The sequence below is a fragment of the Callorhinus ursinus genome, unplaced genomic scaffold, assembly GCF_003265705.2.
Source record: "Callorhinus ursinus isolate GAN/ISIS: 27379988/994484 unplaced genomic scaffold, GSC_fseal_2.0 scaffold62, whole genome shotgun sequence".
Lineage (NCBI taxonomy): Eukaryota > Metazoa > Chordata > Mammalia > Carnivora > Otariidae > Callorhinus > Callorhinus ursinus.
This window is the reverse complement of record NW_027397124.1, coordinates 8,122,991-8,136,947: the sequence shown is the minus strand read 5'-3', so window position 1 is coordinate 8,136,947 and position 13,957 is coordinate 8,122,991. Positions and strand designations below refer to the sequence as shown.

Here is a 13,957-nt window from a genome sequence, read left to right as displayed (position 1 = left end):
GCAGCGGTTTGTCTGTCAGAAAGTAAAGCATGAGGCCCACGGGACAGAATCCATATTCAATCCAGAATCAGGTGCCAGGACCCCAAAGATCAATGGGCAAAGGGGGATTTAGGGCAACTTAAATGCATACAATTAAATTAACCTCTTCACTGAAGATTTCACAGCCAGATGAATTTTAGTTCAGTGACTGTGGACCCAAACAACTAGCATTTATAGAAAACAGCAGTCAAAACACCTGGGATCACCTGTGACTTGGGGCTGACAATGGAATACTGTGATACATATTTCCAGGAGCGTGATTTTACCAAAAGGTAGTCTAGATGGTGCTGTGGTATTCTGTCCTGATGACTCTTTAAAACTTTGAGTAGGAGACATGAGAGTGAGGGTATCATCACTAAATTCTGAGGAGGCGGATAAAGATATGCCAGTGACGAATGGCAAATTGTATCTGTGACAGGAGTCTAAAGCTTTGAGGAGTTCTCGCTCCCCTCTGGTGGAATAAGCACACTATACCCTGTCTCCCACACTGATCACAATTAAACTCTTGGGCAGCACACAAAAAGCAACAACCTGGAGACTCTGAAAAGCAAACAAAAGCAGGCAGAGTATAGAAGGATGTCAGATCTGGAGAGGTGACCCCCAAAGGGATAAAGTTTCCCTGTTTATTTTTCTTTGTTCTTAGGCTTTACCCAGAGGACGAATCACCACTCAGAGTTGGCAGTGGACTGTGCTAAGATTCCACAAAAGTTGTGGGCTCACCCCTAAGCTGTGCATAAGTGAGATGAACCCAAAGCAGCATAACTAAGGTTTAAACACTGTGTAAGTGTCTGGCTAACACAAATGTCACATGCAAGAAATACACCCAAAGCAGCACAGCAAAGACTTGTAAACTGAACTGAGGCAACCAGAATAAGCCTAATCAGGGTGACAGCCTGCTAAAAAATTTAACATTTTCCAGAGGAATATAATAAGATCCAAAGTCTGTACAAAATAATGTTCAAAATGTCTAGGATACAGAACAAAATTATTCAATGCACGAAGATGATGGATTCTCAAAAAAAAAAAAAAATACAATTGACAGATGCCAACCACAAGATGAGCCTAACATTGGAATTATCCAAAACAATAAAGAAGTTATCTTAACTAAGCTTCATAAGGCAAAACTAGACACACAGGAAATGAATGTAAAAATCAAGTTCTTACTTGAACTTAATAAACAAAAACTATGAAAAAAACTGGTAATTTCACAATTGAAAAAAGATACAATATCTGAAAGATAATTATTTGGTCAGTGGGCAACATAGCAACACAGTGATGATGAAGGAAAGAGTCAGAGATCTTGAAGACAGGCCAAAAGAAACTGTCAAATTTGAAAAACAAAAACACTAGAAAAAAATATAATCAGAGCCTCGGGATCCTGTGAGACAATACTAAAGGGTCTAATAACACATGTGCTATTGCAGTCCCAGAAGTAGAGGGGAAACAGGTTAGGGCAAAAAAAAAAAAATCTTTGAAAAAAATAATGGCCAAAATTTTCCAAAATTTGGTGAAAGTCATAAATTTATAGATTTCAGATGTTCAGTAAACCCAGGTACGCTAAACCCAAAGCACAAATAGATACATCATAATCCAACTGCTGAAAACCAGAGATTAAAAACCCTCAAAATCAATTAGAGAATAGTTACATACAGAGGTAAAGCAAAAAAGTCATCAATATATTAAAATCAAATTAAAAAATAGACAACCCAAAAGAAGGCAGGAAGGAACAGACAAACAAAATGAAGAGGGACAAACAGAAAACAAATAGTAGATCTAAAATAAAAATAATAGACCTAAATTCAACCATATCAGTAGTTTATATTAAATATAAATGGTCCAAACATAACAATCAAAGATGCAGATTATCAGACTGGTTAACTTGGGTTAACAAGACCCAAGACTATGTTATCTGTAAAAAACAAACAAATCCACTTTAATAATAAACACACAGATGGGTTAAAATAAAAGGACAAGAAAAGATATACCATGCAAACAATAAGCAAAGGAAAACTTAAGTGGCTATCTTATACATCACACAAAGCAGACTTGAGAACAATGAATATTACCAGGGATAAAAAGGAACATTCCATAACAAGAAGCTCAATTCATTAAGAAAACATAATACTCCTAAATGTACATATACTTAACAACAGAGCTTCTAAATATCTTAAGTAAAAGCTGACTGATGTGAAAAGAGAAACAGACAAATCTACAATTATAGAGAATTTAACACTCCACTCCTCTCTCAACAATTCACAGAACAAGTAGACAAAAAATCAGTTAAGAATATGGAATACCTAAATAACATTATCAACCAACTTGACTTAAATAACATACACCAAACACTCCATCCAACAACAGCAGACTACACATTCTTTTTAAGTGCACACAGAACACCCAACAACATGGACCATATTCCAGGCCCCCCCCAAAAAAAATCTGATAAATTGAAAAGAATTGAAATCATACAAAGCATACTGTCTGATCATAATGAAATTAAATAAGAAATCAATAACAGAAAGATATCTGGATAATCCTCAAGTATTTGGAAATTAAAGAACACATTTTAAACAACTTGTAGATCAAAGAAATCACAAAGGAAATTAGAAAATATTCTGATTTGAGTGATATGTTACAAAGATACAACACATAAAAATTTGTAGGTTGTAGTGCTTAGAGGGAAATTTAAATTTATGCCTAACAGGGGCACCAGGGTGGCTCAGTTGTTAAGCGTCTGCCTTCGGCTCAGGTCGTGATCCCAGGGTCCTGGGATAGAGCCCCGCATCGGGCTCCCTGCTCAGCGGGAAGCCTGCTTCTCCCTCTCCCACTCCCCCTACTTGTGTTCCCTCTCACGCTGTGTCTCTCTCTGTCAAATAAATAAATAAAATCTTAAAAAAAAATATGCCTAACAATACTTAAATTTTTAAAAAAGTGTTTCTAGTCAATAGTCTAATATTTAACTTTATAAAACTAGAAGAAAAATAAGTCCAAAGTAAGCAGAGGAAGGAAATAATAAAGAACACAAATCAATAAAATTGAGAAAAGAAAAACAATTTAAATACACAAGGGGTGTTATAAAAGGTCAATAAATTAGAAAAAGACATAGGCAGGTAGACTCTACAAAGGCCAGCAATGATCTACACCCTCCTGTTTTTCACACCTTTGTGCAATTCCCTCTCCTTGATTGTGGGCAAAACCTGTGATTTGCTTCTAACCAACGGAATATGGGATGTTCTGTTCTTCTGCTTTCTCAGTTTATACACTCTGATGAAGCAAGCTACCATGCTGCAGAGGCCCACATGACAAGGAATTGAGGGTGTATTATGAACTTTGCCAATAAGCGCATGGTTTTGGAAGTAGATCCTTTATCAGTCCAGCATTCAAACTGAGACGCCTACCTCTGGCCAAGACTTGAGTGTAGCCTTATGAGAGATCCTGAAGCAGAGGACCCGGCTAAGTCATGCCCGAACTCTCCAAATTCTGACCTGCAGAAACTTTCAGATAATAAGTATGTGCTATTTTAAAGTCACTAAGTTTGTAGTAAACTAGCTATGAATATACAGATTATGAAGACTTAAACTTTGACTCTTACATAATTCACACAAGAATTAACTCTAAGAACTTGTTATGCAGCAATACGTACGTACCTGATCTAGAGTGAAGACACAAATTACCAATAACAAGAATGAAAGTGGAGACATTACTACAGACCTTACAGAGAGTTAAATGATAATAAGGGAATATTATGAACAACTTTATGCTTATACAATTGGCAACTTAGGCGAAACAGACAAATTCAAAGACACAAACTGCCAAAGCTTGTTGAATAGTCTTGTGTGTGTATGTGTGTGTGTGTATAAAGGTACAAAGATGCACTCTCTCCCATGTTCTCTCCCTCTCCCCCTTCCTCCTCTCTTCTTCAATTTGTTTTAAAGAAATCAAGTATGTAGCTAAAAATCTCCCAAAAAAGATGCCACAGCGTGGTTTTGCCGTGTAATTCTTTGAAACATTTTAAAGGAAAATAATACTAATTCTACACAAGCTCTCCCAGAAAAGTGAAGAGGACAAAACACTCCCCAACACATTTATGAATATGGCATTACCTTGATACAAACAAAAAACATTATAAGAAAACTACAGACTAGCAAATTGAATCTAGTACTGTGCAAAAAGCTAATACATTATGCAAAGCTCATTGAACACACAAAAATCAATTGATGCAGGGGTGCCTGGATGGCTCAGTCAGTTAAGTGTCTGCCTACAGCTCAGGTCATGATCCTGGGGTCCTGGGATCAAGCCCCACATCAGGCTCCCTGCTCAGTGGGGAGCCTGCTTCTTCCTCTCCCTCTGCCTCCCCACCTTGTACTCTCTCTCTTTCATTCTATCTCAAATAAATACAATCTTTAAAAGAAAAATCAATCAATGCAATTCACCATTTCAACAGATCAAATAAGAAAAACCATATAATCATCTCAATAGATGCAGAAAAAAATTCACTTGACAAAATTCAACATCAATTCATGATAAACACTCTCAGCAAACTAATAATAGAAGGGTATTTTCTTAACCTGGTAAAGGGCACCTACAAAAAAACCTACACCTAATATCATACTTCGTGGTGAAAGACTGAATACTTTCTCCCTAAGACTGAGAATAAAGCAAAGATGTTCTCACCACTCCCATTTATTTATCATCATACTGGAGAGCCTAAAGAGAGGAGAGAATACAATATGAATATACAATAAAACACCTACAAAAAAGAAATAAAAATTATCTCTGGTCACAGATAACAAGATTATCTACATAAAAAAATGCAAGGCATCCACAAAAAAGATACCAGGAATTTCCTTAAAGAACTATAGGGAGGAATGATGACATCTGTATAGAGTACCATTTAACAGAACTGCATGGCTATTTCTAACCTGTATGAGATCGGAATTCCCCTATATCCCCTTTTCCTTTGAAAGATTCTAGAGAATGAATATTTCTTTTTCAAAATTGTGACTATGATTTGCTTTTATGCATTCCTGCATTACTACTCAGTTTATCTTCATCTATCTTCCCTTCCTCACCCCCGAGGTTAGCATCTACAGGAAAGAAAAAAAAGAGCAAAGTTTATTCTACTTTCCTCTTTCAATTAGATCCCCTCAGGGAAACCAAAAGTAGCACAGTCATAATAGTAACTTCTTGGCTACAGAGAGTCATCTAGATTTAAGGGGAACCGGGAAATCATGCTGTCTTTGCCTTTTTATCACAAGGTGAGTCTCTTTCTTCGGGTGAGAAGCAGACCTTTGCTGAAGAGCAGAAGATGCAAGGGGATGGAAGAGATGATGCTAAGATGGGTGCTGGGAGGGACTATGCGGTAGAAGAGGAGCAGGAGGTCCAAGTAGCCCCCATGAGGCACAAAAGGATTTAGAACAGGGAATGCTTATACTCTCAGCATACTCTATGGGGACTGGAAGCTGGGTCATTGCAGGCTCTACAGTAAACATAGAAATCGACAGAGAATATTCCTCCAGGTGGGGTTTGGGGGGGCTTTCAGGCACATAGATTAGAAGAAGGGAGACACTGTTAGTAAGGGAAACTCTGAAGTATATGTTTTTCTCAATAATGCCAACAATGTGAACATCTGATGATGCTAGGGGCCACTTCCAGTGTCATCGGGTGTGAGAAACTGCACCATTTCCCATGCATCACCACCATCCACGTGCTGTAACCTTTCAAAGGACGCCATGTCAATAGAAAGGGTGGTTCTTTAGCTTTTCCACTTATTCTCATCCCCATAATGGTCATCTTCAGTTTATAAAGGAATAATCAACAAGAGACACCAAGCTCCTTTATTCCTCTTTTTCCCTCCCAAATCACTGGTTTTGATCCTTGGACCTTAATTACCTTTCACCAAATTTTTAAAGAAATGTAAACGAGGGCACCAGAGTCGCTCAGTGGGTTAAGCGTCTGCCTTCCACTCAAGTAATGTTCCCTAGGTCCTAGGATCGAGTCCTGCATTGGGCTCCCTGCTCAGAGGGGAGTCTGCTGCTCCCTCTCCCTCTGCCTCTGCCCCTGCTCATGCTATCTCTTAAATAAATAAAAATCTTTAAAAAGAAATGTGAATGAGGATGAGGTGGATGGAGTAACACTGAGGTCGTGATTGCACATGTCTGTGAAGGCTGGACAAGACAAATGCCAGAACGTGAATGTGAGTCAGACCAGCCAATGTCTGTGGAAATCACCACATATATTAACTACTTTAAGCAGTTTCATTAACTGACTCTCCAGCTGTAAATATCCTAGAACTCTGCTGAAAGAGTTTATTTCACTTAACACCTAAATGCCCTAAGAAGCTTCTACCATAGCTACTGCCTCGAAATGATTTAAAAGAAACTTGTGTTATATTAAAAAAGTATTTGTTTCTATTATTTAGTTACCCCAATTTCCTTAATACATTGTGATGTGTTTGCTATCCCCCGTCTTCGAGATCCCACTCAAATGTCAATACCATTCTCCACATATCTCTTAAGTCTCATGAATGTCATGTGGATAGAAAAGACTGAAAATGTCATTGTAGAGACCACACAAAAGGTATTCAAAAATGAGATTTTCTTTGGCTTGAAATCTTCAAGCACCATGCTCTTTGAAGTTAAATACTTCCTACCTCAGTTGTTTCCTCAGAATTAACACAAAAGGCACACTTACCAACCAGGACGACAAGTCTGTATTTTTCGTTCGTTTGCCGCCGATACGGTGTCACTTCCTCATATGTGGGTACATCAGCTGTGTCGTACTGGTCACTCTTCTTGCATTCATACATGGACTTATTTGTTTTCTTATCTTTTCTACTAAGACGGAAACTTCTCCTAAAACCAGCTGCAAAAAAACATATATATATTTAGTAATAAGAACTAAAGAAACCCCCCCCAACACCAACAATTAAAAAACCTCCAAATTGGATTGGATTTTACGAACCCAAATATTGTCACAAGTACATTTAGTAAGAGAAAACACCTAGATACTACACAATTTCATTAAAACAACCATTTAAGAGAATCCTGGAACATTTATTTTTATAGTTATGTTAACATAAATTTTATTTGGTTCCAAACCATAAAGAACTATTCTCTGAATTCAATGAGTAAAATAACTGCGTAATAAAGCAAAATAAGTTGGAAATCATAGTTTATCATGGACTGACTGAACACTGTTGATAAAAAGTTAAAAGCACTGTAGAAACATTTAAAATATAAATGCTAAATTCTCTCATTCATAAATACTAGAATATTTCATATTGTATTGTAAGCACAACCTAACAACATACCTGTGGCACAGACAAGCATCTATTCTTAAATAAAAAGAAAACTAAATTAGGGAGAGCTCAGTTTCAAACATGCCAAACATGGATCAGGCCAACAGAAGAGCAAGTTGACTTTTATGAGACTCCAGTGTGGGTTGGGGGTGGGGGCCGTAAATGATCAAGTCCAGGTTCTTGTTCTCCTATGGAAAAGTCCATGGCTTTATACTTTAAAGCCTACTGAATTTTGGAAATAAGATTTATAGTCTCAAGTGTATATACTCTTATCAACACATCCTATGATCTTTTCCTAAAAGAACTGTACAAGTACTTCAATAAATTTAAATGCTTAAAGCTCATGGCTGTCATTTAACACATGGGCTTAAAAAGCTGAGGCAAAGGTTCTTTTGCCCCGTCAACCCCCATTTCATTTGGCTTGCTCTTCATGTTGTTGCACTGTTTGGGCTTTATTTCCTTTCTAGTGATGTTCATCACACACAGTATGATTTCATCCATACACACAGTATGAATTCGGTAAGATGTGCAATCAATTTTCGACCTAACCCTCAAAATCCAGACTTTAAGGAAAACTGTTCTGGTTATTGAAACATTATATATATTCATATCAGCTCCATGGTACAAAGCAAAATGTAAGTACATTTTAAGTACATAAAAATATATTCAAATATATTCAAGAATGTTGATCAACTGTGATAAGTAGTAAAAAAAAATTTTAAATAGAGGTATTTTATAAAAAGAATGCAAGAATGTACCTCTGAAACAAATAATATATTATATGTTAAAAAAAAAAAGATAGCAGGAAGGGAAAAATGAAAGGGGGGAAATCGGAGGGAGAGACGAACCACAAGAGACTACGGGCTCTGAGAAACAAACTGAGGGTTCTAGAGGGGAGGGGGGTGGGGGGATGGGTTAGCCTGGTGATGGGTATTAAAGAGGGCACGTTCTGCATGGAGCACTGGGTGTTATGCACAAACAATGAATCATGGAACGCTACATCAAAAACTAATGATGTAATGTATGGTGATTAACAACAACATAATAAAAAAAGAAGTCAAAAAAATGCAAGAATATTAAAACTGATCTGTGTGAATTTTAGGGGCCATAATGAAAAACAATACTACTACTGCATTTAAGAAATTAACAGGATCCAAAATAAAGGCCAACATTAAAAACAATTATCAGTAACCATGGAGTTATAGCACTCACCTTATGGATTCACAGTTTAATAAAAATCAGCCAAGCTACTAAGAAGAGGGTGATAAAAGGTTCATCTGATAATAGAATTTTGTGGCCCACCACGAGTCATTCTGATTTTGAGCAAGTACTCAGATTATTTGAGGGAAAAGACTTACAAAGGATTTGAGACAAGAGTTCACCACTCTAAAGCTCTCGTATTGAAGGCAGAAGGCAAAGAGGAGAAAGCAGACAGGTAAAGGGATAAAACACCGGTATCTCTCCAAGGACAAGATTCAGAGGAAGCAAATGGGGAATGTGCCCGCCTGACCCTAGGATGAAGAAGTGTCAATTCTAAAACCACTCAGGCAGGCAGAGTTCAAACTTCTATATAAAGGGTGATAGGGAAGCTGTTTATTATTATTTCTCTTGTGTTTTTTAGGATATTGGGAAAGACTCACGAGAATGCCAAAAAAAAGGTTTCCCCTACATGGGAGTCCTCGCAACGCCAACCCAGAAGTGGGAGGATCCTTACAACCACTCCGAGTGCTTGAGCGCGTGCTTCCCCGACACCTCTCTCTTCCCAGTCTGCATCAGTGAGGCCATCCCGACCCCAACCCCGCTCTGCCACCTGCGACGGCTGGCCTACTCCAGAATCCATCATAAGACGGCTTCTGGTTTGGCACAAAAATTACACATTAGCTATGCTAACTCTCCGATGCTGGTATTTTAGAGTGTTCAAATTTCAGGTTCCCATGGTTCTTGTCTCATGGAAGGCAATTATAGGATAAGCAGGTAGAACTGGAAATTTCCTCATGGTTGTTCTTTGCATGGAGGGAGGGTTTTCCTCAAGTCACTACAAACTTATGGCCCAGGAATGAATCTACCCAGGATAGAAATACTTCATCCAAAGCAAATGAAGTCCAAAAGTAAAAACCTGAAAAATTTCTGAGCCATGAATTCCAGCTAAATCCTGAATTTCAGTGCAAGTGTACCTAATTGAGTCTTTTTACAATTAACTGAAGTTTTTGCTTTCATTAAAAATGAAGAGATAGTGGGGAAAAGAGTGAAGGTAATCAGGTGTCCGATGTGAGGTTGTCTGGACATCAAAGGTGGGGACCATGGCCTACAGGATGGTTTGGTGATACTTGTTGTCCAGTGCTTGGTACAGAATAGGTGCTTGATAAAAGTTTTATAAATTCAAGTAATTTAAAAAGGCCAAAACAAAACCTTACTTCACCTCTCTTTCATTTTCTTACTGTAAATTTCAACAAAGAAAGCAGGGCAACATTTGGTATTTTCACAAGAGAAAATTCTGAGAGGCAGGCCTAACGACAAAACACGGCATACCCAGAGGCACAGACCTGGAAGGAACTCTGCAGACCATCCTGGCCCATGACATCCTTGCTCCCCGGCCACACGGATGGCACGGATGCCACACGCTTGCCCATGCACCGTGACACGGTCCCGATCTCATTCGCGTCACTATTCCAGGTGGCAATGACGGAGCAACTAGAATTCCCACAGGATGTGAAGCTTAGGTGTCCTGACCCAATATGCTCACTTACAAAACTAAGGAAAAATGGCCGATCACCACACCATGTCTAGTAGAGCAGCAATACTGAGTGTTAAAAATTGAGGACCAGGGCGCCTGGGTGGCTCGGTTGGTTAAGGTTAAGTGACTGCCTTCGGCTCAGGTCGTGGTCCCGGAATCCTGGGATCGAGTCCCACATCGGGCTCCCTGCTCAGCGGGGAGCTTGCTTCTCCCTCTGACCCTCTCCCCTCTCATGCTGTTTCTCTCAAATAAATAAATAAAACCTTAAAAAAAAAAAATCGAGGACCAGAGGTGCCTGGGTGGCTCAGTCGATTAAGCATCCAACTCTGGGTTTTGACTCAGGTCTGATCTCAGGGTTGCAGGATCCGGCCCTCTGTCAGGCTCTGCGCTCAGCGAGGAGTCTGCTTGAGATTCTTTCCCCCTCCCTCTGCTCCTGCTCCCACTCATGCGCTCGCTCTCTAAAATAAGTAAAATCTTAAAAAATTTTTTGAGGACCAGAGGTGGCCAGGTCTGGGTTAGCATCTAGATTCTGACACCAGCTGTATGATTTCGCCAACTTTTTATAAACTGCTCTAAGGCTCATTTCTCAACTTTAAAATGAGGATAAGAGTATTCACCTTACGGGGTTGTTAAGGATTAAACAAACAATTCACATAAAGCATCTGGCCCAGTACCTGGCATACGGTAAATAGCTACATATATTAGCTATAGATCAGTACCTGATTATGTCTCCAACTAACTGAAAGTACCTGGAAGGCAGGAATATATACCTCCTTGTATTCCCCCAGCACAGTCTCGTAAGAAAGGGGAAAAATAAGGGGCTTATTCATAAGTGTTTAAAAGGCTGTTATAAAAGGACAATATTTAAATATAAAGATTAAAATTACAGCCAGATTTAAATATGTTAAATATTAAAAGTACCTATTAAAGTAGTAAAGCATTTTAACGCATCACAACAGAAAAATTTAGTATGCACTATCCTTTCACTTTTTTTCCTCCCCAAATACTCTAAGGATATGTGTTATTTCTGGTACCATATTTAAATTTAAAGAGCCTCCTTCCTTTGGTCTTCTTACTTATCATGACCATGTACTCTCCTGATCCACAGATACCTGTTTACTTTCCATATTTATAGCACTCCATACACATAAGTACACAGGATAAAAAAAAAAAAAAAAAAAATCCCTAACCCAGAGGAACCAATAAAGCCAGAACAGAGGATATGACAAAAGCACAAAATTCAGAGTACTTGCTTCTGATGGTTTGTCAAACCAAAACAACAAAATAGGCTGTCTTCCTAGAGTCTGTCCTCCACGGGAAGTCTGGGGTGATAGCTCGTTTGGCGTGCCGTTCAAGGCTGATTTTCAAACCTGGGTCACCTAATGAGCTATGTGTCAGCACACACCTAGGTTAAGTCTGAGCTTAAAGGAGACTTAACTCTGTGTCTGCAAGAGGCAATTTCTTCCCTTCAGCTTTTATGTGGTTCTCTCATTAAAAGGAAGATTTAAAACTGTATACTTACACTGAGCGTAAGCAAAGGGTTCGTTCAGGTAAATGTGAATAAATAACCCAGAACCTACTGAATCCCCATTCATTTTCAATGCACACGTCTTACCAAGAGCTGGCTTTAAAAGAAGGGAAAAGGAACGGTAACGAGGAATTTGGAGTAAGGGACAGTTTTATACACAAAATATATTTTTCCTTATATTTCACATTTTTGTAATTTATAATTGGCTCAACATTTTTATGGACAGGCTTTTTCCAGTGAGCTTACCCACAGCTGTTAGAGATTTGTGTGTTTTAAAGGAACGACACGTTTACTTTACTACAATAGGAAAGTGACTCTACAGTAAGACTGCAGCTGCAGGTCAGCTCCCTGATAGCAAGGAGACACTTCTTATCTCATATTTTCCAGTAGAAATCATTTGTGATCACTTATTAAGTTAGCATATAATTGCAAAGCTTTGTTTGAAGTATTTTTTACTATAAAAGGAAACACTTAAGTTGCTTAGTTTGTGCTCCTTATTTCAAGAAGATTGCAATAATCCTGAACATTCCCTTTATTCCATCTCATAGATTATTTCATTAGGATACATTGCCAGAAGCTAGATAGATCTTGTCCAAATGCTTCTCAGATCAGTGAATGCCAGTGTACATTTCCGCCAGCAGGAAGTACAATTACCCATATATCACACCAGTGTCTCATAAAGAGACTTCTAATTGCTTTGAAATCTTCAGTGATTTCACAAGTGAACAAGTTATATGTCATTTCATCTTCACTGTTACAGGAGTTGACTTTTTTCAAGTTTAATACCCATTTGCATTTATTTCCCTTGTAAACTGTTGGTTAATTATTTTGACCACTTTCTCATTAGGGTCTTCATAAATATATACACATATATGTATCTTTTAAGGTCACAGCTCTTGACCCTAATTTACTGCAAACACTTAAGATTTTCAATTTTCCATTTTGAAGAAATTTAAAATGTTTATGTAGTTGAGTCTGTGAGTTTCTTTGTGATTTCTTCCACTGTTTTTAGGACTTTCCTATCCTTGGGTCTGATAAATACTCACCTATATTTTCTTAGGTTAAAAAAAAAAATGGGTTGCATGGCTTTACACTTAATTTTTTTTTATCCCATCTGGAATTACTCAGCTGTAATCATGAGATCAAGCTTGTGAGGTGAGGCTGTAACTTTATATTTTTCTAAGTAATTAACCAATGGTCCCCAAAATACTTACTGAACAATCCTTTCACTCCTTTATGTTGATACATACTGTGTACTAAAGTACCAGACGGCTTATTATTATGTCATGACCAAAAAGGAAGAAAAAGAAAACCCCAAAAAGGTGATTCTTGGTCTGAGTTTAGAGAATTTTTATTGATGATATCAATACCAAAACAACAGAAGTCATGATGGTGGTAGCTGACATGGATTGAGAACTTACTAGATAACAGACACCCCTTGAAGCCTTTATGTGGATTAATTCATTTACTTCGCAGAGCAGCCCAATGAGGTAGGCAGAATACTACATGGGTTTAAGTGGCTCTTCTTTTAAATAAGTCAGTCCGAGAAAGACAAATACCGTATGATTTCACTCATTTGTGGAATTTAAGAAACGAAACAGATGAACATGGCGGCGGCGGGGGGGTGGGAAGAGAGGCAAACCACAAAACAGACTTTTAAGGATAGAGAACAAACTGAGTATTGATGGAGGGTACGTGGGTGGGGGATGGGTATTAAGGAGGGCACTTGTGATGAGTACCAGGTGTTTTATATATGTAAGTGATGAATCACTAAATTCTTCGCCTGAAACTAATATTGCACTATATGTTAACTAACTGGAATTTAAATAAAAATCTGAAACAAAACAAAACAAAAAACAAGATTACCAAAGCTGTGGTTGAAATACTACATGATGAAAGAAAGAAGCAAGTTTGAAATGTTACTCCAAATATATAGATGTATAATCGAAAAAGTGATGAGACTTCTGTTACTTTATGCAGTAAGTAAACGGGAAAAAATGAAGGACCAGCAGTTTATTTTAGAGTTTAACAACTATAAGCTCTTTTCTGTTGGAGACATTTTTTTTCAGATATAATTAAATACATTTTGATACTCCTCTGTATTCAAGATGATGTGTAAAATATAAAAATATACACAATGGTGTCTCTGCCCTCCAAAAGCTCCCAATCTACTAGAGGACACAGAAATATTCCCAAATACTTATAATTTAAGGGGTTTCACAACACAGGCTCAGGACTAGAAACTACGATTTTTAGCAAGTTCTCTCATTTGACACTGACATATCTATTTCTATTTCACTTATTTTTCCTTAATAAAAAATAATTAAACTCAGGAAGTTGTGACTTGGTCATTTAC

The 13,957-nt window shown here is 37.9% G+C and overlaps 1 protein-coding gene across 2 annotated transcripts in view; it reads right to left on the bottom strand.

Moving 5' to 3' along the window:
* Positions 1-13,957, bottom strand: part of MPP7 (MAGUK p55 scaffold protein 7) — a 288,302-nt gene that overhangs the window by 48,053 nt on the left and 226,292 nt on the right. For both annotated transcript variants that reach the window (XM_025885841.2, XM_073885448.1), the window contains exon 12: positions 6,733-6,903. In XM_025885841.2, coding sequence (XP_025741626.1) covers positions 6,733-6,903 — 171 coding nt within the window. The remainder of the gene's footprint in view (positions 1-6,732; positions 6,904-13,957) is intronic.